Here is a 26,261-nt window from a genome sequence, read left to right on the forward strand (position 1 = left end):
ACATACAGCCCGGATATTTAGTTTCCAGATACACAGAAGTTTTGACAGCAGCAGTATTCCGAAAATTATTTCTATCTATTAAATCCATCTTGTATTTCAAGAGCATATATGAAGCTCTGTCCGCTGTAGTTAGACAATATGCCGTGTTGCCAATATAAGAAAGAGTACAAATAGCCGTCATCGTTGCTACATGGTTATGGAGGTAAATTTATTGTAAGAATTAGTAAACACAAAACCCTATTTCACATAGATAAAGTCAACACAAGATATTCACAGCTGTCCACGTTTGTTTTTGTATATATTAGTTTCCCTTGATAATCAGCATTCTCTACTGATGGAAGATCTTTCTTTCTTCTCTTCACTACGTTTGGAAGAAGGAGAAAAATGATCTTGCAGTTTGTAGATTCGTTCTGGCTTAGTGGAGGAATTAAGATCAATGTTGGACGCCAAAGGAACTTGGTAGGGTAACAATAAGAGCACACATCTACACACAGAATACGAAAAAAATGGAATATATTCCCGCATCCATCATGGAAATGGCCGTTGGTGGGGCGGCTATACAGATAGCCGTACCGCAGGTGCCGCCACAACGGAGGGGTAGCTGCTGAGAGGCCACGCAAAAGTGTGGATTCTGAGGAGGGCCACAAGTCTTTTCGGTAGTTACAGGGGCAACAGTATTGATGATTGACTGATCTGGTCAACCAAAGCGGCTTTATTGTACTGGTACTGCAAATGGCTGAAAGCAGCGGGAAATACAGCCATAATTTTTCCCAAGGGCATACATCTGAAGAGCGGTTGGGGGCGGAGGGCGGGGGGGGGGGGGGGGGGGAGGTAGGTCAGAAACTTAAAAAAAGGGAAATGGTTTGGCTGAAATTAGATATAGTGAAAATTAGTGAAATTCGATGCAAGGAGGAACAGGAGATCTTGTCAGGTGAATAACAAGGTTATAAATGCAAAATCAAATAGGGGTAATGCAGGAGTAGGTCTATTAATAAAAAATAGGATTGCGGATAAGCTGCTATAGAATGCATAGTGAACGCATTGTCATAATCAAGACTGACACGAAGCCCATACGTGCCATAGTAGTAAAAGTTTATATGCCAACTAGTTTCGCAGATGATTAAGAGTGTGAAGAAATGTGTGATGAGACAAAAGAAATTATTCAGATAGTTAAAGGAGACAAAAATTTAACTGTGATGGGGGACTGGGGACTGAAATTCGATAGTAGGAAAAGGACGAGAAGGAAAAATATTAGGTGAACATGGCCTGCGGGAAGGGAATGAAAGAGGGATCTGCCTGGTAGAATTATTCACAGATCATAATTTAATCATCGCGAACACTTGATTTAAGAATCATAAGAGAATGTCGTACATGTGGAAAGACATGGAGAAACCAGAAAATTTCAGATTGATCATGTAGTGGTAAGACAGAGATTTCGAAACCAGATTTTAAATTGTATGGAATTTCAAGGGAAGTCTTGGGCTCCGATCATAATTTATTGGTTATGAGCTGTAGATTAAACTGAAGAAACTGCAGAATTACAGGAAATTAAGGAGATGGGGCTTGGATAACTTGAAAGAATCAGAGGTTGTTGATTTCAGAGAGAGCATTACGCAACGATTGACTAATACTAGGGAAAGGAATACAGTAGAAGACGAATGGGTAGCTCTGACAGATGAAACAGTGAAAGCAGCAGAGGATCAGACAGGGAAAAATACAAGGCCTAATAGAAATCCTTGGATAACACATGAGATATTGAATTCAATTGACGAAAGGAGAAAATGTGGAAGTATAGCAAATGACGCAAGCGAAAGGAAATACAAAAGTTTAAAATTAAATTGATAGGTAGTGCAGAATGACTAAGCAGGAAAGGTCGAGGGCAAAGGTGGGGATATAGAGCATATATCATCAGAGGAAACTTAGATACCATCCACAGGGAAATTAAAGAAACCTTTGGAAAAAAAGAAGCAACGGTATGAACATCACGAGCTAAGATAGAAAACCAGTACAAAGCAAAGAAGGGAATTTGGTAAGCAGTATTTAGAGGGTCTATACAAGGGAGATGGAGCTGAAGGCAGTGTCACAAAACTGGAAGAGGTCATAGATGAGGTGGTAGATATGACACTGCGAGAAGAATTAAATTGAGTAGTGAAAGACCTAAGCTGAAACAAGGCCATAGGAGTAGACATTCCATCGGAACTACTGACAGCCTTGGGAGAGCCAGCCATCTGGTGTGCAAGATGAATGACACACGTGAAATATCCTCAGACTTAAAGGAAAATATAACAATTCTAATTCCAAAGAGAGAAGGTGATGACAGGTGGGAATATTACCCAACTATCGGTTCAGTAAATCATATTGTAAAACACTAACACGAATTCTTCAGAGAAAAATGGAAAAACTGGTAAAAACCAACATCGGGGAAGATCAGTTTGGATTCTGGATAACTGTAGGAACGTGTGAGGCATAAGTGACCCTAAGTGTTATCTTAGAAGATGGGTTAAGGAAAGGCAAATCTACGTTTATAGCATTTGTAGACTTAAAGAAAGCGTTTGGCAATGTTGACAGAAGCACACTCTTCGAAATTCTGAAGTTAGTGGGGGTATAATGCCCAGCGCGAAAGGCTATTTACAACTCGTTCAGAAACCAGACAACAGTTATGAGAATCGAGTGTCATGAAAGGGAAGCAGTGGCTTAGAAGGGAGTGAGAAAAGGTTGTAGCCTATCGCAGACATCATTCAATCTGTACACTGGGCAAACAGTGTTAATGGAATGTAGTTGAATTATATCGCGTGATACTGAGGGAATTAAATTAGAAAACGAGAAACTCAAGGCAGTAAATAAGTTTTGTTATTTGGACTGTGAAAGAAATGATGATGGCCGAAGTAGAGAGTTTATAAAGTGTAGACTGGCAATAAGGGAAAAAAGCGTTTCTAAAGAAGAGAAATTTGTTAACATCGATTATGGATTTAAATTTTGGGTAGCCTTTTCGGAAAGTATTTGCAATACGTCTAGCCCTTTGTGGAAGTGAAACATGGATGATAAACAGTTTAGAAAAGAAGAGAATAGAGAACTGAGATGTGGTGCTACAGGAGAGTCCTGAAGATCGCGTGGATAGATCATGAAATTAATGAGGAAGTATTCAATAGGATTAGTGTAAAAGGAAATTTGCAGTGAAACCTGACTAGAAGGGACTGTTTGATAGGACACATTTTGAGACATCAAGGGATTACCAGTTTAGTACTGGAGGGAAGTGTGGGGGGTGAAAACATAGATGGAGATCAAGAGATGAATACAGTAAGAAGTCATAAGGCTGTAGATTGCAGTATTTACTCGGAGATGAAGAGTCTTGTACAGGACAGAGTGGCATGGAGAGCTGCATCAAACCAGTCTTCGGACTGAAGACCACATCAGATACAACAAAGTATGGATATAATATGGAAAATACGAAAAAATTGGGAAAAATATTTAAAATCTGGATGTAAATTTCAGTACAGCATGTCTGTATTTACTAAGGCAGAGCCGCCATATATCGACGAACTAGCAGAAAAATGTTTTAGCAGGTGCTTACTGTGTGTGCATTAGTTTACATGGTATTTGAAGCACAGAAGATAGATATGTGTTTTGGATCTTACGTTGCATTAGAGGTCATATTCTGGAATTAGCACAAAATATTTTATAAGTATATATACAACCAAAGTATGTTTCTTTGTATATATATAAAGTTGGAAAGTGAGGATTCCTCTTGCAGGGTGATGATGATAAAACATGGGGGACTGCATCATTAGTCTGGAGGGCTAACAACTTGAAACCATCCAGTTCAGTGTGGACAATTTTTGATGGAAAGAGTGATGATGCAGATGGTTGCTACTTTGAATTTCGGGATGTAGAGCCTCTCACACAAAAAAGTATGTAATAAATGGTAGTGGCTGTATATTTCTGATGTTCTTGGGCAGCCCTCTACGTAGTGCAAAATAATCCAGTAATGCTGTCAGCCTTTTATTGTTGCAACTTATGGTTATACATGTGGTTAAGAGACAGATTTGTGAGTTCTCTGTGTAAAGTTATGATGTTGAGGTTTGCACTCGAAAGGCAACACTAAGTTAGAAGGAACTCAATGGTATGTTGATGGGTATTATATAGAAAAATCTCTACAACTGTTGCTTAGCAACATACTTCTTTGCATAATCCATGTGTCATCTTACATGGATTTAAAGAAAGATGTAGAACAAAGCAGTACGCACGTTAAGTAATAAACATCTGGAAAAGAAGTCGGGAAGCATTAATGTAAGTAGTACACAGAAGAGGGCAATGATAACATATTTAGCATAAAGCTGACGAAGCACTCTAAGTTATACATCACGTTACATTGCGTATGGGTCTAATAAACCATATAACCATGTACTTCAAACAATATTACGCAGAAACATAGGAGGGAAGTGACATCATACAAGGGACTGAAAGCACTGATCAGGTAGAGGCATGCTTCTCTAACCGTTAAGCGGCTACAGATGTACTTTTCTGCATTCTATGCTGAGCATGTTTTTTTGTCCCTGTAGCGCTTATCAAATGCGCCTACATATGCTGAAAGTCGGCGTTTTAGCTGCTACGAAATACCTATCGTCCAATTAAAAGCAAACTATTTGCTGAAAAAATTTGATTTTTTCGTATGTAACGATCTGATACCTTTGCTCGACGAAGAACTGCATTTCTTTTCGTTATTCATCATAGTTACTGCACAGCACCAAATTAAGTAAAGTATCGTTCGATATATTAATAAGTTTGTAGAGATTAAAACGCACTGCGGGAACTTTGTATAAAGTTCATTTTAACTCATACACTGCTATGTATGAGATTTAAATAAGATGGTGAAGTCATATTTAAAATTTAAATCAGAAAGATATCTCATTTGATTCTCAAGTTATTGGTTACTACATCCGGTGGTAGGAACCGTGGTCTAGGGGCAGCGTCATTAATTAGTAATTAAAGAGTCCTAGTCCCCTGAATAGAGCCCTGCCACCGCTTAAATTTTGAATAAAAATCAGTATTAGCGGTCTAAGACTTCGAGAATAAGAAGTCACACCCATTCTGCTAACGGCCTTGTCAAAGAGAGCGGATGAGAAGACGGAGTTTCAGAACACTCTTGGTCAAGGGTCGGGAATCTGCCCATAAAGGCGAAAGAATCAGCAGTGATGAACGGCATAAGGATGCATAAGGCAATGGAAGCCACTGCATCAAAGACACATATCGTGTGTCCACAGGACACGTGGCCTATAACTGAAAAGTGTCATGATGATCTCTCCATTGGCAAAAGATTCCAGAATAGCCCCCATTCGGATCTCCGAAGGGGAGTGCCAAGGGAAAGTGACCATGAGAAAACGATTGAACAACCAACGAAAGGATAACGTTCAGTGAGTCGGAGGGTGGAGCGTCAGAAGCTCGATCGTGGTAGCGAATCTAGAAAATCTGAAAAAGGAAGTGCAAAGGCTCTGTCCAGATGTAGTGAGTGTCAGTGAAGTGAAATGGGAAGACGACAATGATTTGTGGTTATATGAGTGTAGAGTAAATATCAACAGCAGCAGAAAATGGTATAACGTGAGTAGGATTCGTTATGAATTGGAAGATAGGGCAGTGAGTGTGTTACTGTAATATCAGTTCAGTGACAGGGTTTTTCTCACTAGAATCGACACACGACCAACACCGACAATGGTCGTTCAGGTATACAAGCCGAAGATAAAAGCTGAAAGCGAAGAGGTAAAGTATATGAGGGTACTGAAAGGATAGTACCGCACGTCGTAAAGGGAGATGAAAATCTAATAGTCATGGGGGACTGGGATGCAGTTGTAGGGGAAGAGGTAGAGGGAAAGGTTACAGGAGAATATGGGCTAGGGACAAGGAGGGAGAAAGGAGAAAGGCTGAGTTCCAAAATAAATTTCAGCCAGTAATGATGAATACTCCGGCCATGAATCACAAGAGGAGGTGTACTTGGAAAATACAGGGAAATATGGGAAGATTTCAGTTACACTGCAACGAGTTTCCGAAATGAGATACTGAATTGTCAGTGGTACCCACGAGCACCTATGGACTCAGATCACAAGTGGAGAAGAGTAGGCTGAAATTCAAGAGATTAGATAGGAGGAATCAATGCTCAGAATTGTGGGAAGTACTAAGGAATAACAAGATACGCTTGAAGTTCTCTAAGGCTGTATATAAAGCAATAAGTAATAGCTCAATAGGCAGAACGGTTGAAGAGGAATTGACATCTCTAATAATGGCAATCACAGCAGCCGGAAAGAAAAACATAGGCACAAAGAAGGGAACTGCGAAGAAACCATGGGTGACAGAAGAAATACTTTAAATACTTTAGTTGATCGATGAAAGAGGGAAGTAAAAAAATACAGCAAGTGCAGGGAAGCTAAGACGAAATGGATGCATGAAAAATATGATGAAATCGAAAAAGAAATGATTGTGGAAGGACTGACTCAGCACATAGAAAAGTCAAAACAACCTACGGCGAAATTAAAAGCAATCGTGGTAATATTAAGATTGCAACGGTAATTCCGCTGTTAAATGCGGAGGAGAGAGCGAATGGGTGGAGGAGGAGGATATTGGTGTTTAACGTCCCGTCGGCAACGAGGTCATTAGAGACGGAGCGCAAGCTCGGGTGAGGGAAGGATGGGGAAGGAAATCGGCCGTGCCCTTTCAAAAGAACCATCTCGGCATTTGCCTGAAGCGATTTAGGGAAACCACGGAAAACCTAAATCAGGATGGCCGGAGACGGGATTGAACCGTCGTCCTCCCGAATGCGAGTCCAGTGTGCTAACCACTGCGCCACCTCGCTCGGTCCGAATGGGTGGAAAGAGTACATTGAAGGCCTGTGAGAGGGGAAGAATTGTTTCATGCGATAGAAGAAGAGAGGAATAGATTTAGAAGAGATAGGAGATTCAGTATAGGAATCAAAATAAAAATTAAATAAAAAACTTTGGAAGACGTACGACCAAATAATGCAGAAGGGATCAATAACATTCCTCGGGCGATGCACTATCTGGATTTAGGAAAAGTATCATCCACACAATTCCGAAGACTGCAAGAGGTGGCAAGTGCGAGAATTACTGCCAAGTCAGATTAACACATCGAAAATTACCGCATCATCAGGTTAACACTTCATGTATCCAAGTTACTGACAAGAATAATATATAAAACAATGGAAAAGAGAATAGAGGTTGAGTTAGATGACGATCATTTTGGCTTTAGGAAAGGTAAAGGCACCAAGAGAGGCAATTATGACGATTTGGTTGATAATGGAAGCCAGACTAAAGAAAAATCGAGACACATACCGGATTTGTCGGTCTGGAGAATGCGTTCGCAATTGAAAATGGTGCAAGATATTTGAAATTCTGAGAAATTAGGGAGGTAAGCTATATGGAGAGATGGTAATATACAACATGTGCAAGAGCCAAGAGGGAATAATAAGACTGGAAGATCAAGGACGAAGCGCTTAGATTAAAAAAGGTATAAGACAGGGATGCAGTCAGTCGCCCTATTTTTCAATCTGTACGCCGAAGAAACAATGACGGAAATAAAAGAAGGGGTCAGGAGTGGAATTAAAATTCAAGATGAACGGATATCAGTGGCTCGATTAGCCGATAACATTGCTACCCTGAGTGAAAGTGAAGAATTACATGATCTGCTGAACGGAAGAAACAGTCCATTGAGTACACAATCTGGATTGCAAGTAAATCGAAGGAAGACGATAGTAATGAGGAGAAGCAGATACGAGAACAGAAAGAAACTTATCAGGATTGATGGTCGCGAAGTAGATGAAGTTAAGGAATTATGCCACCTATGCAGCAAAATTACCATTGACGGACGGAGCACGGTGGACATCAAAAGCAGACTAGCACTAACAAAAAGGGCATTCCTAGTCAAGAGAAGTCTACCGGCATGAAACACAACCTTAATTTGAGGAACAAATTTCTGAGAATGTGTGTTTGGAGAGCAGTAGTTGAACATGGAACTGGTAGAGAAGAGGACCGAAACCTTTGAGATGTGGTGCTTCAGGAAAACACAGGTGCCGCGTCCAGACACATCCTCAGCATTTGGACAGTGACAGAACATGACGAATTAACTGCTCCGCAGCAGTTCAATGGCTAAGAACCTATCAGAAAACTTCGCCATTCGGTAAATGATTCCTTTGTAGAATAACAGTCATCGAAAGCATTGCATGTAGACTAGCATTTTTGCAGTATGTATCACTTTATCGCGCAAGGTCGCAGATTGTATGGCAGTCTATAAGAAGAAAATAATTTTGGAAAGCCAAAATAAAATGCAGGTGATGGATCACTGTTACTTGGAACCTGGACGCTGGTAAATGTTAACTATAGCACATAAAAATATGAGAACTATTACACCGGCGGTGGTAAAATACCTAGCAACTACCGTCTGGACTGATGTGTAAATTATGTACAAGAATATGGAACATCGGACAAAAAAATCAAAGTGTTTGAAGGGTATTATTAATGTACATATTTTTATCCAAGATAAAAGTATTTCGCATGTCTGTATCAGATTCAAATTTATTTTCTAATGAAAATTACTTGAATATGTTTCTTTATTTTTTGAAAATTTATGATACCATTTCCATTAATCAACATTTGTTTTTGTTAACAAATATGGAATCAGAAAATCATCAAAAGAAACGTAGCAAGACTCTAACAATGACTTTCATGATAGCTATTGAATTTTGCTAAACACTGAGCTATCAACCAATTCGTTCATATACGTACTGCTATTATCTTTTACTTCACGGAGCTAGGTAATCTTCTAATCTCCGAAGGCTATTATTTAAACTTTTTTTTAATACTGCTTAGTACTGACATAGGAAATCGATATCCGGGCACTGCCTACCAAACCCTATAAGTATGAAGAAAATCGGAGGAGGTAACTACGTAACCTCCGTTTGTTAGATAAACTTCCTTAGAAAACTGTGTGCTGGCCGGATTGACTGAGCGGTTCTAGGCGCTACAGTCTGGAACCACACGACCGCTACGTCGCAGATTCGAATCCTGCCTCGGGCATGGATGTATGTAATGTCCTTAGGTTAGTTAGGTTTAAGTAGTTCTAAGTTCTAGGGGACTGATGACCTCAGAAGTTAAGTCCCATAGTGCTCAGAGCCATTTGAACCATTTTGAAACTGTATACCAGAAAAGGCGAAATCGTTGAAACTAAAATAATTATGAGTTACATTATGTTACATGCAAATGTAGGCTTTTTTGACAAATTTCGTTGATGAAATCTTCTATGGTTACAAACTCAGTTGTGACGTCACTACTCGGCTGTTGGCCCGAGAAGATTTCATCAATTACCTTCAGTTTCTGATAAATCCATTTCATACTTATATGAAATATTATTATATCTGTTAGTTGGCTAAATCCGTTTCATCGGAGTGTACTTATGTGCCCACCTGATTCTTCAGTAGTACAATGGCGATTGCATTATTGGATACGTCCTTTAACAATGACTTCTTGTTTCAGTAAATATAGAAAACGTATCGCAGTGAACTTGGTTAAAGGGGGTATTGGCGGTTCCCTTACACATGTAGAATTTATACTAACTCAGTTTGCAAAACAATTCTGCTGAATGTAACCCTCAGCTATATAGTCGTGGGTCCAGTGGATCCATGTGCAGTCTCCGAACATATATAAAAATGTAGGCAGAGTCACAGCTTCCTCCCCTCTCTCCCTCCCCTCCCACAAACTTGCTTGTAGGTATCTTCCGTAAGCCAAAGACCGTACCATGTAATTGACGTAATTCGCTCGCCACTCCGAGTGTCAATCTTCGTGTACGCATGAGTCCTACGGACCCACGAATATTTTATGAACTTTTGTTTCTGTTATTTATTGAGCATGCTGTTTAATTTCAGCGATCTGTAACGCCTAATCTAAACAGTGTTTCTGGAAGTGGATATGACACATTAGAGCTACGGTTGAACGAGGACTTATGCAGTTATGAAGAAGAAATTTTTGAAAACGCAAAACTTGATTGTAGTCATTTGAGCACAAATTTAAAAGAAATTGGATTTTGACGAGAAATTTGTGGTAACGAATGATCATGACTGAAACTTCGAAATGTGTGACAAGGAAGTTGAAGTTAATGAGGCGATTAATTCCATGAAATATTTTTCCTGAAAATACAGTTTCACAACGGCTAAAACATCACCTGCAGGAAAATCTTTGATGATTGTCAAAATGTTTGTACAATCAGATGTGAAGCTCATGTTTCGATGTTTGTAAGAAGGACACTTTGAAATTTAAGAAAACCTGTTCATATTGTTATTTTGACGCATGTTCAGTACTTTCTAAAAAAAAATTTCGATGACGTGTTACTAGTTCAGATTTTGAGTGCAGTTTAGGATGAAAGACCGTATCATTGATTTTGTTACATACTATGTAGTATGTTTGCTAACGAGTAAGTTTGAAGTTTAGTAAGAGGCAGAGAAACATAAAACATAGTTTTATTTCTATTACCATTTAAAAATATCAGGGTGCAACAGAGCCATGACTATAGAAACGTGACTACTAATTTTCTCTGCTGATACTACTATTACAACTAGCTCTCAAACAGACTGGATAGTCTGGACTAGAAGATTATGTAGGCTATAACTTTCCAAACACTGCAGATGCTCGGTTCAAAATTACTAGTTTTATTCCTTAAACGCAAAAACGTAACAAATACATACTAAACCTGTGATGACTTATTCGTGGACAAGATGTTAAACTTTGGCCGAAATTTTTTTTTTAAATATACGAAGATATGATTATGCTCGCAACGTGTAATTTCTGTTTGTTCTGTACACCTTTTTTATAACTCAAATGGTTTAACTTGTTCGACATCGTAGTGTCGACGTGATACAGTTTGCTTGACTCCATTTTGGATTTGTGCTGCCACAATTATTGTTGTTCCCAGTTGATAGTCATGTCCTCCGCCGGCAACAAGAGTTTGTGCAGAAGTGGCGCCGGTAATGAAATGTTTTTAAGGTTGGCACTACCATCGACCTCTCTTTATCCGGAATCGAAAAATGCATCACAAGTTTGCATCAATTCCTGCTAAATTCATTCGGAAATGAAGTAGTTTACGTGACGTGCAGGGGCTAAGCTAAAGCCGTGGGCTTATGTCAGCTTAACGGGCGGGTTTACGTGGAAACCTTGTAACTGTTTTTTAAAGCTGTTTTCCTGGAGTTATAATTGTGGCTGTGATGCAGAAACAATAAAAAGACTCGTAATCATATCCTGTTTGATTCTAACAGCCAGTTTAAGCTCCATCTCTGAACAACTGGTAAGAGGCTTATTCCGCAGTTAAATCCCAAAAATTTGCCTATCGCAACTCTCTGTACGTAGGCTATAAGCTTTGAAACTAGCCGTGTACTACTTTCACATTACGTTGAGCTATCAACTAACGATATGGCTTTTTTTCCACGTCTACCCATTTCTTCGACAAGGCATTCTCCGCTACTACCGTATAAACACTCTTGCCGCCATAAAAGCGCAAAATACCGAGAAAACTGGAACACACGATCTACTGTATGGTTATATAGTACATGCGCTCTAGCGCTGCCACATGAAGAGGCATTCATCTTGTTTCCTCCTAGTTCCCACTGTACTTGCAAACTTGTGTTGTACAAAAATGTTACCACTGTTGCTGCTCTTGGAAGATCTCATCTGAAAAGCCAAACTGTGAAACAAAAGTATTTCATGAGATGTAGCAGCGAGTAGAGCTCACGAGCTTTATGCTTACCTGTGTCATTTCCTCGAACGTATTGAACAGCACATGCGGCTCATCTCTTAACTCCCAGAATCTCAGTACGTGCTCCCAGAAAGGGCAGTAGACCACTGAAATGGAAAAATACTGCTATGAGGCAACACGCCACCTACGTGGCCTTGCGTTCATTAGTTTGTCATAAAATACAGAACTAGAGTTCTGGCTTTAGCAAAAGTTGTCAATTTTAATATTCATCCTCTTCGCCTTTATTGTTGCGGGTAATGACAGTCTACAATTCCGACTCCACGTGCATCAAAACAGTCGTTAGGCAGAGTCTGTGATTAAGAGTGATACTTTTTAAAACGATTATTTCCAGTTTGTAACATTTTTTTCTTATGTGTGGCCAAGTTTGAGCACGAATTCACTCTACACGACCAGACGACATTAAGAAGATAACGTACAGCACGAACTGAGGACAATATCTTGGCAGTAACGGCCAGTATTGAGGAAGGGCCAAATGTGTCAGTTTAGAGACAATCTCGACTTCTGCGGCTATCTCAGACATAAGATTCGTCAATCTCGTGAAGGGATTTGGGCAGCGTCTTTGCTAAGTTGAACTGACTGAAGAGTTGAAGCCACTAATGCAGGAGAGAGCGATTAAGTGATTGGAGCCATCATTTGCGTCAGTATGTCCAAAGCTGTGGTGGTCGTTTGAACAATATGATGTTCAGGTCTTAACTGCAATGTTTTTTGTATAATCTCGGTGTAGTACAGGTCATGAAGATCAGAGACAATGCTTTGATTGAACTAGCTCTCCTGTTTTTTTTTTTTTTTTCGTCTAGCGGTAGGCCGCCATTGTAGTGCTGACTCATAATTAACGTAAGTTTAATCTGTATTTTGAAAAATATAATAGAAATTGTCTTTGGAAAGTGTGTATTATTGACTTAGTTGTCACCTCTCATGTTAATAATTACAGTACGTGTAATAATACGCATATTTTCTTTTCCAGATAGCAGCGCTCACGCAAACTGTTTATTAGAAGGCGGTGAGTCACGCGTTGTGTGTAAAAAAAAAAAAAAAAATAAAAAAAAAATTGGTATATTGTACGTACTTCGGGGCAGCCGATGTCCGTACGAGCGTTATCGCGGTATAAGTTAATTAAGTCTCATGCTAGCCCACAATATTTAAAGCCACCCCAACCAAAAACATAAAATATATAAATATAAAAATAAAAATATACACTTATACCGTGATAAGTGGCGCCCAACAACGTGAGGCTCGAAATTTTATGTACCAATATTAAGTACACAGAAAATGACTGAGATATGGTTGTCCGTGTAGAAAACTACACTCCTGGAAATGGAAAAAAGAACACATTGCACTGGTGTGTCAGACCCACCATACTTGCTCCGGACACTGCGAGAGGGCTGTACAAGCAATGATCACACGCACGGCACAGCGGACACACCAGGAACCACGGTGTTGGCCGTCGAATGGCGCTAGCTGCGCAGCATTTGTGCACCGCCGCCGTCAGTGTCAGCCAGTTTGCCGTGGCATACGGAGCTCCATCGCAGTCTTTAACACTGGTAGCAGCCCGCGACAGCGTGGACGTGAACCGTATGTGCAGCTGACGGACTTTGAGCGAGGGCGTATAGTGGGCATGCGGGAGGCCGGGTGGACGTACCGCCGAATTGCTCAACACGTGGGGCGTGAGGTCTCCACAGTACATCGATGTTGTCGCCAGTGGTCGGCGGAAGGTGCACGTGCCCGTAGACCTGGGACCGGACCGCAGCAACGCACGGATGCACGCCTAGACCGTAGGATCCTACGCAGTGCCGTAGGGGACCGCACCGCAACATTCCAGCAAATTAGGGACACTGTTGCTCCTGAGGTATCGGCGAGGACCATTCGCAACCGTCTCCATGAAGCTGGGGTACGGTCCCGCACACCGTTAGGCCGTCTTCCGCTCACGCCCCAACATCGTGCAGCCCGCCTCCAGTGGTGTCGCAACAGGCGTGAATGGAGGGACGAATGGAGATGTGTCGTCTTCAGCGATGAGAGTCACTTCTGCCTTGGTGCCAATGATGGTCGTATGCGGGTTTGGCGCCGTGCAGGTGAGCGTCACAATCAGGACTGCATACGACCGAGGCACACAGGGCCAACACCCGGCATCATGGTGTGGGGAGCGGTCTCCTACACTGGCCGTACACCTCTGGTGATCGTCGAGGGGACACTGAATAGTGCACGGTACACCCAAACCGTCATCGAACCCATCGTTCTACCATTCCTAGACTGGCAAGGGAACTTGCTGTTCCAACAGGACAATGCACGTCCGCACGTGCTCTAGAAGGTGTAAGTCAACTACCCTGGCCAGCCAGATCTCCGGATCTGTCCCCCATTGAGCATATTTGGGACTGGATGAAGCGTCGTCTCACGCGGTCTGCACGTCCAGCACGAACGCTGGTCCAACTGAGGCGCCAGGTGGAAATGGCATGGCAAGCCGTTCCACAGGACTACATCCAGCATCTCTACGATCGTCTCCATGGGAGAATAGCAGCCTGCATTGCTGCGAAAGGTGGATATACACTGTACTAGTGCCGACATTGTGCATGCTCTGTTGCCTGTGTCTATGTGCCTGTGGTTCTGTCAGTGTGATCATGTGATGTATCTGACCCCAGGAATGTGTCAATAAAGTTTCCCCTTCCTGGGACAATGAATTCACGGTGTTCTTATTTCAATTTACAGGAGTGTATATTTAAAAGAAAATTTTTATGTACGTAATTACATGTATGGGAAATTAATGCCATATATGTAACCTATTTCCATGTACCACGAAATACAAAACTTGTACGAGACCCAACCAGTGGAGATATATGGACATGAAGCTGACTAGATGCGTACCATTGTCTCGACTGAGATAAAAACAACATCAAGCAACAATAACTAATAAAGGTAAGGGTGTATATGCATGCGCTTCTGGGCTGGAAACTAAAGGAAGAAAGGATCCGGGGGCCATGCACTGTGTTTATCTCCTTGAGTTAAAATTTGTCAGAAGTGCTTATTCAATTTGTTTTAAAGTCAGCGGATAGTGAAAATTTGGCCAGATTCATTTACTATAACTTAGTACTAGTGAGTAAATCAGGGATAGAATTCTGAGACAGTGATTAGTGTTCTGGATTTAAAGTCACACAATCAGCTATGTGAATCAAATAAATGCTAGTACAGCTGATTGCCAAAGTAATGTTTTAGCAGAAGTAAAATTTTCCACAGTGCAACGGAAATATTACGAGTGCGAAAGTGTAACTATTAGTTTCAGTAGTAATAGTAGTAAGTAGCTTCTTTGCTCTACTTGATTTCAGTGCTTTGTATGTGCTTTGTGTAGTGTCATTTTTGAGGGGAAATAGATTTTGTGTATAATCGAGTCTTACCAGTCATGATTAATACTAGACGAAACGGTGAAGACACGCAAGGACAAACGGTTAGAGGGGGAAGATCTGTCAGGCTATGACACAGACGAAAATATACAAGAGTTTCCAGGGAGCAACCTACCCACAATGACAGGTTCTCAACTTCCTAAACCGGAAGCTGAGCAACCAAAAACGGACAAAATACTAGGCACTGATGAGGTTCAAGCTCAATTGAGCAAAGAAATCCACTCGATTACTGACACGGGGAAGGAGGAGGCTACTGCATCGACCGAAAATGTTGTACAAGTACCTGTACCAACGACCGATTTTCTAACGGTGCTGATGGCTCAGTTAGACATGAGAGACAAGCAACGGGAGCAGGCATTAATTAACCAAGTTAAAGACATTTTAGCGGAAGAACACCTTGAACGCGAACGCAGGGAACAGGAGCGTGATGCTCAGTTTCTGGCCAAAATGAATGTAATGAAGTATTTGAACAACGTGACAAGGCTCTAGTGTCATATTTGTCACAGGAGGTCGATGCAGTAAAACAGCAAGTGGCTGAGTTGGTAGACCACAACAAAGACATTCCACAAAAGGTCACGCAATTGGACGAACGCGTGGATCGGTTGGACAAGGCTCAGTGCGTGTTGGGCAAACAAGTGAAAGATATTGTTAAAACTGGTGATGAAATTTCGAGGACTGCGTATCACAGGCTGTAGCTCCCTTAGAGCGGGCCGAGCAGTCATCGACCCCCGCGCCATTCAACAACAACATACAGTACGGAAATGTGCCGATATATGTATGCCGAGTGGAAAAAGTGCTACCGTACCCGCCAGTCTATTGCTCAGGCGTTGTCACCGCGAACGGATAGGTAGCGGTACCAACTGTAGCGCAAGTAAAGCACGATGAATCACTCTTGAAACACAGGCAGTTTCAGACGCTTAATGATGAGAAAAAGAATGTCCATCCGGTAATATTTATAAAAAGTTTCCGGAATGTACTCCCGGCATCATGGACCGACCACCAAAAGGTTCAGTTTGTGATCTCTTTCAGCACAGGCGACGCGGCGCTGTGGGCGATGGAAATCGCAGAGCAGTGTCCGTCGTTGTCTGAATTCTAAAGTAAATTTCTTGCCAGATACTGATCCAGGTCTGTTCAGGAGCGTCTCCGGAAACAAGTGTATAACCCGGAACAATTCAATCACCGTTCAGGTAACTTGAGAAAATATTTTGAAATAAACCTGAACAAAACCAGATACTGGGATGAACCCATGCCTGCCAGGGACGTTCTAGGAATTTTGAAGGGTAAACTACCTATAACGATTAGAGAGAAGCTCGTACACGTCCCTGACAGGGACTTAGAGTTGTTTATGGCAACCATATACTCCCTCGATTTAATACACGAGGATGCCAGGCAGGGAGATCAGGGGAGTACAGACAACGGACACGCGAACGGTAAAGAAAAAAACCAATCCAATAATAGCCCTCGTAAGAACGGGTATTCAAGGCGTGACGCCTATTCGCAATGGGAAAACTTAACTAAGAGGGGAAACACCATGAATAGTGTGCCCACTGTGGATGGTCGCTGGCACAGCACTGGATACAATACGTACCAGCAGGGCCAGTCAAACCTGTCTTCACCAAAAAGAGGTGGAGAAAACTACAATCGAAAGAGAAGAGGTGAAGGGGGCGGAAACTCCAACTTGGAAATAAAAATATGATAACTAACAATGAGCAGTGGCAATGGGCAGGGCCAACAAACTGGCAGGCACATCAAAACCTACCGTCAGGTCATGTGCCTGTTAACAACATCAGTGTCATCCCGATGCCACCGGCTCCACCTCAACCTCCGAACAATCAGTCACACGTGTACGCACCGAAGTGCACGTCACCAACTGTGACTGATAATGTTCGAATAACCGATGTGTCTGATCACGTGTCGGCAGGGTGCGACAGGCCGTCAAACTCTGGTCGATCTCTGTAGGCCCTTCCCAGACGGACGGCAATATGAAAGACGGGCCTATACAGAATTTGGGGGTGAATATGCTCCGCTACAATGACGGATGTGAGATGAAAGATGAACTAACAGTTGATCCACGACCTGCAGATCAACAAGAAATAGAACATGTGCAGGCTGCCTTTGTGGCAAAGATAAATGGGGTCGAAGTAATAATAATATTGGATACAGGGGCGAGTGCTTCTTGTATTGATGAGCAGTTATTCAAGTGCGTGGATCGTGTGAAAAAGTTACCGAGCCTGCCAGTAGAAAATTATAAGATAGTAGGTGCCCTACGGGGCAGCGTGCAGGTAATAAAGAATCAGGTGCATTCAGAGGTTGCCCTGGAAAACGAAGCCATACTGTGCTCATTCCTGGTGTTCAAAAATCTCACAGTACCTTGCATCCTGCCCCTTGACGCGCGTAGGGAATTGTAGGCAAAAATTGACCTCTCCTGAGCCAGATGCACCTTAACCTATCTAAACCGACAAATTGATCTAGCATTAATGAGGACTCCCGACGCGTATGTGAACTAATGCCGTAACGTCCGGGTAACTTTACAGGATCCTGACGCGTTGAATCACACCTGTGTTGTAAATCAAGACAGGAGCGAACCGGAACCCGGTCGTGAACGGGAAAATGCTATTATTAAGCAATATATTGCATCAAAAGTAGCCGAATCTTCGTACCTGAGCCTGTCACAGCAATCTGATTTGAGTCAAGTGCTGAACCAATTTGTACAAGCGTTTTCAGAAAAACCGGGGATAATTAAAGAGTACAAGTTCGACATGCAAGTAAAACCTCAACAAAACTTTCTGTCGTTCTTCCCATTCAATGCCGTGGTCGAAAAGACAAACCGTGGGGAGAGAAATTCAGAGAATGCGGCGATGGCAAATAATAAAACCGTTTATATCCAGGGATACTTATGGGTTTAAGTCTAAAATGCGTAGTGTGTAAAGGTAGATGTAAGTTGTATGCCTAGTTAGTAATCTTTATTTAATGTTTATCTGATTTTATACTTGTGCTTGTTAGATATTGAGTATTTCCAAAGTCTATGTATGAGTGAGTTGTGACAGAAGGAGAATACTGCACTTAAACAAGTGCCGTGACAGAAGAGATATTTACAAATGAATCTGCGTAAGGACGCTCTGCACAGGATAAACCTTAAAAAGGTTCCGAGTAGTGAAATGTGTGAGTTCGAGCCAGAAGCTTATTTAAAGAACTGGACCTCGTACGTTCGTACATTATATCAGTCCATTCAAAAACAGTAAACGCGAATTACTGTGGAGTGCTTGAAAACTAATAACAGTTCCTTCAGCACTTGCGATATGTGTATTTGTCTTGTTTTGTTGATGAACTGATACGCGGTCGAATGTTTTCATATTACGCAAGGCGAGCGGCCGGCAGAAGTTCCTGACTGCACAGCTGATGCGACGCGCCTCTCGACTGATCGTCAGCTGTTTGCGCGGACGTCACAGCGGAGGTCAACGAACTGTCGCTAGCAGTGGCAGTCTGCCGCACACGCTTCTGTCGTCGCCAAGAACGATTCGCCGACAGCTCAACAATACACCAGCGTCGACAGCTCTTATTTCGATGACATTTCGAAATGTATTTATGGTTCACGACGTATTAATAAACACCGACTAGAATGTAAATTTGTAACAGACATAATGTGCAAAGGACACAGAAATTAATTACAGTGACTGTATGTTTCTTATTATAATGTATATGTGTACGTGAAAGCATAGACAGACATTTTGCGCAGATATGACGTAATAGTTCAAGACAAACGTACTGTGTACGTAATTTCAATTTAACATCTATTTCTTGTTATATGTATATTTAGATATATAATTTTCTTTGTTGATTAATTCTTTGGACATATTATCAGCATAAATAATATAAAGAGAGACTGAATGTCACCAATCCGAAGGCTCCGTGCGAGGTTTTTTGACCCGTTTCTTCCTTACGCCTGTGACCCAAATGGGGGAGCATAAGCAAATTTGTACCGGGTCTGTAGGATTCCGGATTGTTCACATTCCGGATGAAAAATAGAGTTGGAACTAGTAGATGAACTCACCTGTAACAATGAGATCGAAACGTATCTGAAACATACGAACGATAGAGTACGAATATAACCATTCATTTAACTGTGACTGGAATTAAATGTACCTATCTTAAACATGTAAACATGAACACTTAAATAATGATTTAAGACGGTAGTGAGTCTGTTCATAAAGTAGTAAACCAGATTAAGTACACCCTCACTAGGGGGCCAATGTGACGATACGTCACATAAATGGACATTTGGAGATAGGGAAAGGAAGTTTTGGTTATGAGGCGTGTGAATTGTAAATTATTTCAAGACTGTGTACGTGTGCGCGATGTACAACAAATAGTAAAGAACGTACTATATTTTTATCAAAACACAAATATCGATGTGATTAACAAAACACCGTTTTTTTGTATAATCTCTGTGTAGCATAGGTCATGAAGATCAGAGACAATGCTTTGATTGAACTAGCTCTCCTGTTTTGTTTCGTCTAGTGGTAGGCCGCCGTTGTAGTGCTGACTGATAATTAACGTAAGTTTAATCTGTATTTTGAAAAATATAATAGAAATTGTCTTTGGAAAGTGTGTATTATTGACTTAGTTGTCACCTCTCATGATTGCAACCATTAATTATAATTAACAAAGTTTTTACAGAACTTTGCAGTACAGGGAGCTCAATTCCCCTAGCAGGATTTAGTCGGCCATTACGCTGACTGTATTATTTAATTGAAATATAATATCATAATATTATTTGTAAATGCCTGAGACTTCTCAATATTGATCTTTCATTAATTTCAAAGTTAAAAAGAGTCAAAATAGAGTTCGTTTATTAATATTTAGAATACTGAGCGAGTTCAGTATGTTTCATTTTGGCCGCCTAACGGCAGACGAGGTTCTCTCCAGTTTTGTTCTACAAATAAAGGAACAAAAATATTGGAAAGCATTACATTCCGCAATATCTCAGTCAAACTTTGTGTAATTTGGTACCTGAATAACCAGTAGCCCCTGAGACCCACATTAATAATTACAGTTTGCGTAATAGTACTCATATTTTCTTTTCCAGATAGCAGCGCTCGCGCAAACTGTTTATTAGAAGGCGGTGAGTCACGCGTTGTGTTTAAAAAAAATACTATATCGTACGTACTTCGGGGCAGCCGATGTCCGTACGAGTGTTATCGCGGTTTAAGTTAATTAAAAGTCTCATGCTAGCCCACAATATTTAAAGCCACCCCAACAAAAATCATAAAATATATAAATATAAAAATAAAAATATACACGTATACCGTGATAAGGACACATCTGTGATGGCCTCCTCAATTACAGCTACTTACAACTATAAATTTATTTGTTACGTGTACTTCTATGAAAGTATTTGCTTCAGTGGCGCCGACTTGGGGGGGGGGGGGGGGGGGATCAAGTACTCTGTGGCCCCACCCCCCAATAGTTAAAAGTAGGGGCCTGCCCCCCCCCCCAATATTTAAACATGCATTTCTCACCGCTCTCTCCCCCTTCCTCATCCTTTACTGAGAAATTTGTTAAAACTTGCACATACATTTTTGCATAATAGTATGTAACGATTATGTAGGAAAAAATACCGATTTTACGAGCTATTGCGTATTCCTTTCTGCTACTTTTTCAACCTCTGCATATGACGAACTGTCGTGACAGGCTTTGTCCCCTGCATCCGTACTATTCGCACACTTTTACTGTACGGAGGGATGCGGAGAACGAAAGCTCACCATGAGCTCGCAGTGCTTTGGCTGCTAGGACGAGCTCCACTTCCTCCCACAGCAGCCTGCTGGCAGCTTGTAAAATAAACTAATGAGCAGTAGTGACACCGAGTTACATGGCGATCGCTCGAAGGACTAGGTAACGTTAAAGACTTTTCATTCATTTTTGTAAATTTTGTTGACAATCATCAGGTACAACACCAAACAAATCAGCAACGGCTCCAGGGATTTTGCTGCACCGTCCGAACGTGTCAAGCGCCCCCGCCCCCCACCCCAAACACCGCCTTTTTCGCCATAATCAACTTTCCTCACAATATATTTCATACATGACGCCTTATTTTCATCTACCACACTCTTTCCTCTCTGTCTTTAAGGTCAAAGCAGCAGTCAGTGATACAATTCCAGTGCAATACATTTTAAGCCACTTTGGTGGGGAGAAACGTTTCTTTCGTAAATCGGAGCACACTGTTTCTGTACCATAGATAATTTTCAATAAGACCCTTGATTTAATGAATAATTTGTATTTCCGATTTATTCTCACATTCCTTCATTTTCGCAAGATGGATTTTCCGCCCCAAAAAATCTGCCGCCCTGGGCGATGGCATGGTTCAACACCCGCCCCGCCCCCCCCCCCCCCCCCCCGCCACCTCCATAGAGCCAGCACTGACAAAACAACACTATTGTTACATGGCTACTTCTTGTTAGGCGCACAGTACTGTTACGCAGGCTGTAGCTAACGTTGGCAGCGAACGTAAATATTCCGGAGCTGGGCATCGCCAGTGGTCAGTTAGTCATACGATCACTCGGTTCAGTTGTTAATCTTTCGTCCCTTACTGTCCAATTTAAAATGGACAAGTTTATACTTAGGAAGAAATGTGACAATGTGGCAAGTGTTAGCGATGGTGAAGCTAGACCCAGTGTTAGTGGTGCTGTGTGTGACAACAAAGACAGATAGTGACGGAACTGTGTCGGTGACAAAAAACACTGTTCCCGGAAAAAAAACAACGCTGTTATTATCTTGGAAACAGGCAATTTGCATGGATTGATTACAATAAGGTAAAATATGTTATTTTTTGCAAAATTTTCAGACAAATGTTTGAACAAAATCGTTTTCAGTTTTCTCACAAAATGGGAAAAAAATCTTTCATGGAAACTGGTTTTTCGAACTGGAAGAAAGGGATAGAAAAGTTGAAAGCGCATGAAGCATCGGGCTGCCACAGACATGATGTACTGAAATTCAAATCCTTAAAATCGAATGTCAATGTATTTAGTCAGATTTCCAAAGGAAAGTGACGGGGCCTGCAATACGTGGGTGTACCGATGAAACAAGTAACTTAGAAAATTTATTACGACCTCGATGTGAATACAACTAACTACTTTTAAAATGGCTACAGCGCGAATGTTTGGTCACATTGACAATGTTGATTGGAATACTCTCTCTCAAATTATGAAGGTGGCAGGGGTAAAATAGAGGGAGCGAAAGGCTATTTACAATTTGTACAAAAAGCAGATGGCAGTTATTAGAGTCGAGGGGTATGAAAGGGAAGCAGTGGTTGGGAAGGGAGTGACATAGGGTTGTAGCCTATCGCCGATGTTTTTCAATCTGTATATTGAGCAAGCAGTGAAGGAAACAAAAGAAAAGTTTGGAGTAGGTATTAAAATCCATGGGGAAGAAATAAAAACTTTGAGGTTCGCCGGTGACATTGTAATTCTGTCAGAGACAGCAAAGGACTTGGAAGAGCACTAGAACGGAATGGACACTGTCTTGAAAGGAGGGTATAAGATGAACATCAAGAAAAGCAAAACGAGGATAATGGATGGAAGTCGAATTAAATCGGGTGATGCTGAGGGAATTAGATTAGGAAACGAGACACTTAAAGTAGTAAAGGAGATCTGGTATTTGGGGAGCAAAATAACTGATGATGGTCGAAGTAGAGAGGATATAAAATGTAGACTGGCAATGGCAAGGAAAGCGTTTCTGAAGAAGAAAAATTTGTTAACATCTAATATAGGTTTAAATGTCGGGAAGTCGTTTCTGAAAGTATTTGTATGGAGTGTAGCCATGTATGGAAGTGAAACGTGGACGATAAATAGTTTAGACAAAAAGAGAATAGAAGCTTTCGAAATGTGGTGCTACAGAAGAATGCTGAAGATTAGATGGGTAGATAACATGACCAATGAGGAGATATTGAAGGCCGGCCGCGGTGGTCTCGCGGTTCTAGGCGCGCAGTGCGGAACCGTGCGACTGCTACGGTCTCAGGTTCGAAACCTGCCTCGGGCATGGATGTGTGTGATGTCCTTAGGTTAGTTAGTTTTAAGTAATTCTAAGTTCTAGGGGACTAATGACTACAGCAATCGAGTGCCATAGTGCTCAGAGCCATTTTTGAGATATTGAATAGAATTGGGGAGAAGACCAGAAGAAGGGATCGATTGGCAGGACATGTTCTGAGACATAGAGGGATCACCAATTAAGCATTGGAGAGCAGCGTGGAGGGCAAAAATCGCAGAGGGAGACCAAGAGATGAATACACTAAGCAGATTTAGAAGGATGTAGGCTGCAGTAGATACTGGGAGATGAAGAATCTTGCACAGGATTTAGCAGCATGGAGAGGTGCATCAAACCAGTCTCACGACTGAAGACCACAACAACAACAGCGCGAAACTTACAAATTGAGATCCCATGATGTGCAAAAAGAAATTTTGGCCATTTTATGTCATACACTTCTTAGAAAATTATTGGCAGATATCAAAAGAGCAGAGTATTTTGCAGTAATAGCAGACGAAACAACAGACATAGCCACCAAAGAACAAGATCTGTATAAGATTTGTTGATGCTTCACGAGAGATAGAAGAATATAATTTAGGGCTATATTCAATACAAAGTACTACATCTAAGGCTCTGTTTGATATTATTATCGACATTTTAAGACGATTTGATCTGCCTACATCTAATTGTAGGGGCCAATGCTTTGACGGTTCAGCTAACAGGTCCAGGCAAAGTTTATGGAAATGCAGAAGAGAGCTGTGTTTGTGCACTGCCTTGCACACTGTTTAAATCTAACACTACAAGACACTGTGAAAGCAGTTCCAGAACGTCGAAATGCATTGAATCTTATGAAGGACTTAATACATTTTGTGAGAGATTCACCAAAAGATTAGAACTTTTTGCTCACCTGAAGGCAGATGCCTCTACAAATTTGAAATTACTCTATCCTATAAGGTGGGCCGTAAGATACTTGGCAACGTCTTCAGTTTTGTCCAACTATACAGAACTTCAGGAATTTTTTCTACAAGCTTCCAGAAATGACAATTCAAACACTGGGGCCAAAGCAAACGACTTTTTGATTAATATCCTGACAAATGATTTCTTTTCCATGTTATCACTTTTGGTAAAACTGTTTGGTCACATTGATACCATAAACAAAGCAGTACAGAGCAAATCCCTACACTTAGAGGAGGACAATAAGATGATTTCCACTCTTGTAACTTCTATTAAATTTATGAGAAACAATTTTGAATTGTTCTGGGGTGAAGTAACGTCAAAATGTCAAGGTGTGGCTGTTGATTCCACAGAATTACCCTGTAGAAGAAACGTCCCTAAGAAATACGATGACTCCATCAATTCATGTGTAGAAACATTCACTGAAGTATGTGACAAATATAGAAGATTGTATTACGAAACAATTGATACATCCATCAGCTTCTTGGAAACAACTCAATTATTCAAGTTTGTAAATCAAATTGAACAATCTCCTCTTGGTGATAACAAACATTCATTCGATATTTTATCTTTCTACGAATCAGATATAGACAAAGAACGCTTGCTTCTCCACCGAAGCATGTTTCATAAGATTATCCAAAGTAGTGATTCTGCGAATATTAGTTCGTTGGATGACACAGTGAAATACCTAAAACAAGAAAACCACCTGTTTGACCTATTGCCTGAACCAGTGAAATTCATACGTGTAGTGCTGACGATTCCGGTAAAGTCCTGCACCGTTGAGCGACCGTTTTCTTGTCTTCGGGGGGTGAAAACGTATCTTCGTTCTATAATGAGGCAGGATCGTCTTAACGCCATCGCCCTTCTGAACGCCCATAGAGATGGATCGATGAAACTTGACCGTGATACCATATGCGACGAGTTCATATGCAGGAATGATCTGAGAAAGAGTACATTTGCCATCAAAAATTAAGGTATGTTTCTTCAAGTTTATTTATGTAATTGTTTTTTACCACTACTGACCTATACTCCGACTCAGATGACATTGTGACTGACGTTTCAGCGAGTGGAGGGGTAGGGGCTAGTCGCCAGCCAATCGTAGTTTGCATGATTTTCAGCTGTTAGCATTTTTCATTATCCTCACAATCTTTTTTTGTTTCTTGAAAGTTGTCATGCTGTGAGGGGAATTTCCCAAGAATATGATGTCATAACTCAAAAGGGAAAGTATGTCTGCATCATACACCTCTCGCCTTCACCACTGGTGTGGTTCAATATAATTCTCATTGCATAGGTCATTTTAGATATCTTAGAATTTAAGAATGTGATGTGGGAATTCCATTTCAGTTTGTCTTGTAAGTAAACAAAGCAATTTTATTTCAGTGACACTTAATTTTTTTGGTTTTCCAAAGAAATATTTGGTTTTAATGGATTTTTAATTTTGTTGTTTGTGGAATTGTATAGTGGCGGTTTTTTCTTTTTTTTAAAAGGTTTATTCAGTAGCTTATTCCTCACAAACCACTCTGAAATCTTTTCATTTGTGACTTCAGCATACGGCCTAAGAGCCTTTCTATTTCCACCTTCAATCAATACACTGGTGTCATCTCCATATAACACTGGTTTGGAGTGTTGAACATGTAGATGGAAACGCAAAGTTATCTGTCAAATGTAGTACATAATAAAATGATTCTTGCCCCTCCTCCAAAAAAAAAAAAAAATTCAAGTCGACGCCTCCGATTTGCGCGCAATGTAGCTTCAGGAGCAAGTTAAATGGGTACAGTAAGTACTACAGGCATCAAGAAGATACAAGCTTTTGAAATGGATTGGTAGAGAAGAGTGTCAAAGATTGAATAGGTAAATTGAATAGCGTGGTATCGTAGGTAGTCGATACCACCCAGGGGGAATTGTTCCACTTACAGAGGTTGGAACTAGAGGTTCGACTGTTGTCCGATAGCGGAAGTGACAGCGACAGTATCGCCCAACTGCTGGTCACACAAGTGCCACGTCCCCCTGAGCTGAAGTTCCACTGACCACGTGAATAAGAGGCCGCCCTACTGCAGTTATTGCCGGATACTTGCCCAGTTGTAAGTGGCTGCAGTT

The 26,261-nt window shown here is 41.2% G+C and overlaps 1 protein-coding gene across 1 annotated transcript in view; it reads right to left on the bottom strand.

Moving 5' to 3' along the window:
* Window positions 1-26,261, bottom strand: part of LOC126355087 (luciferin sulfotransferase-like) — a 349,237-nt gene that overhangs the window by 106,183 nt on the left and 216,793 nt on the right. The window contains exon 7 of the mRNA XM_050005278.1: window positions 11,794-11,888. Coding sequence (XP_049861235.1) covers window positions 11,794-11,888 — 95 coding nt within the window. The remainder of the gene's footprint in view (window positions 1-11,793; window positions 11,889-26,261) is intronic.

Source organism: Schistocerca gregaria, chromosome 3 (genome assembly GCF_023897955.1).
Source record: "Schistocerca gregaria isolate iqSchGreg1 chromosome 3, iqSchGreg1.2, whole genome shotgun sequence".
Classification (NCBI taxonomy): Eukaryota; Metazoa; Arthropoda; class Insecta; order Orthoptera; family Acrididae; genus Schistocerca; species Schistocerca gregaria.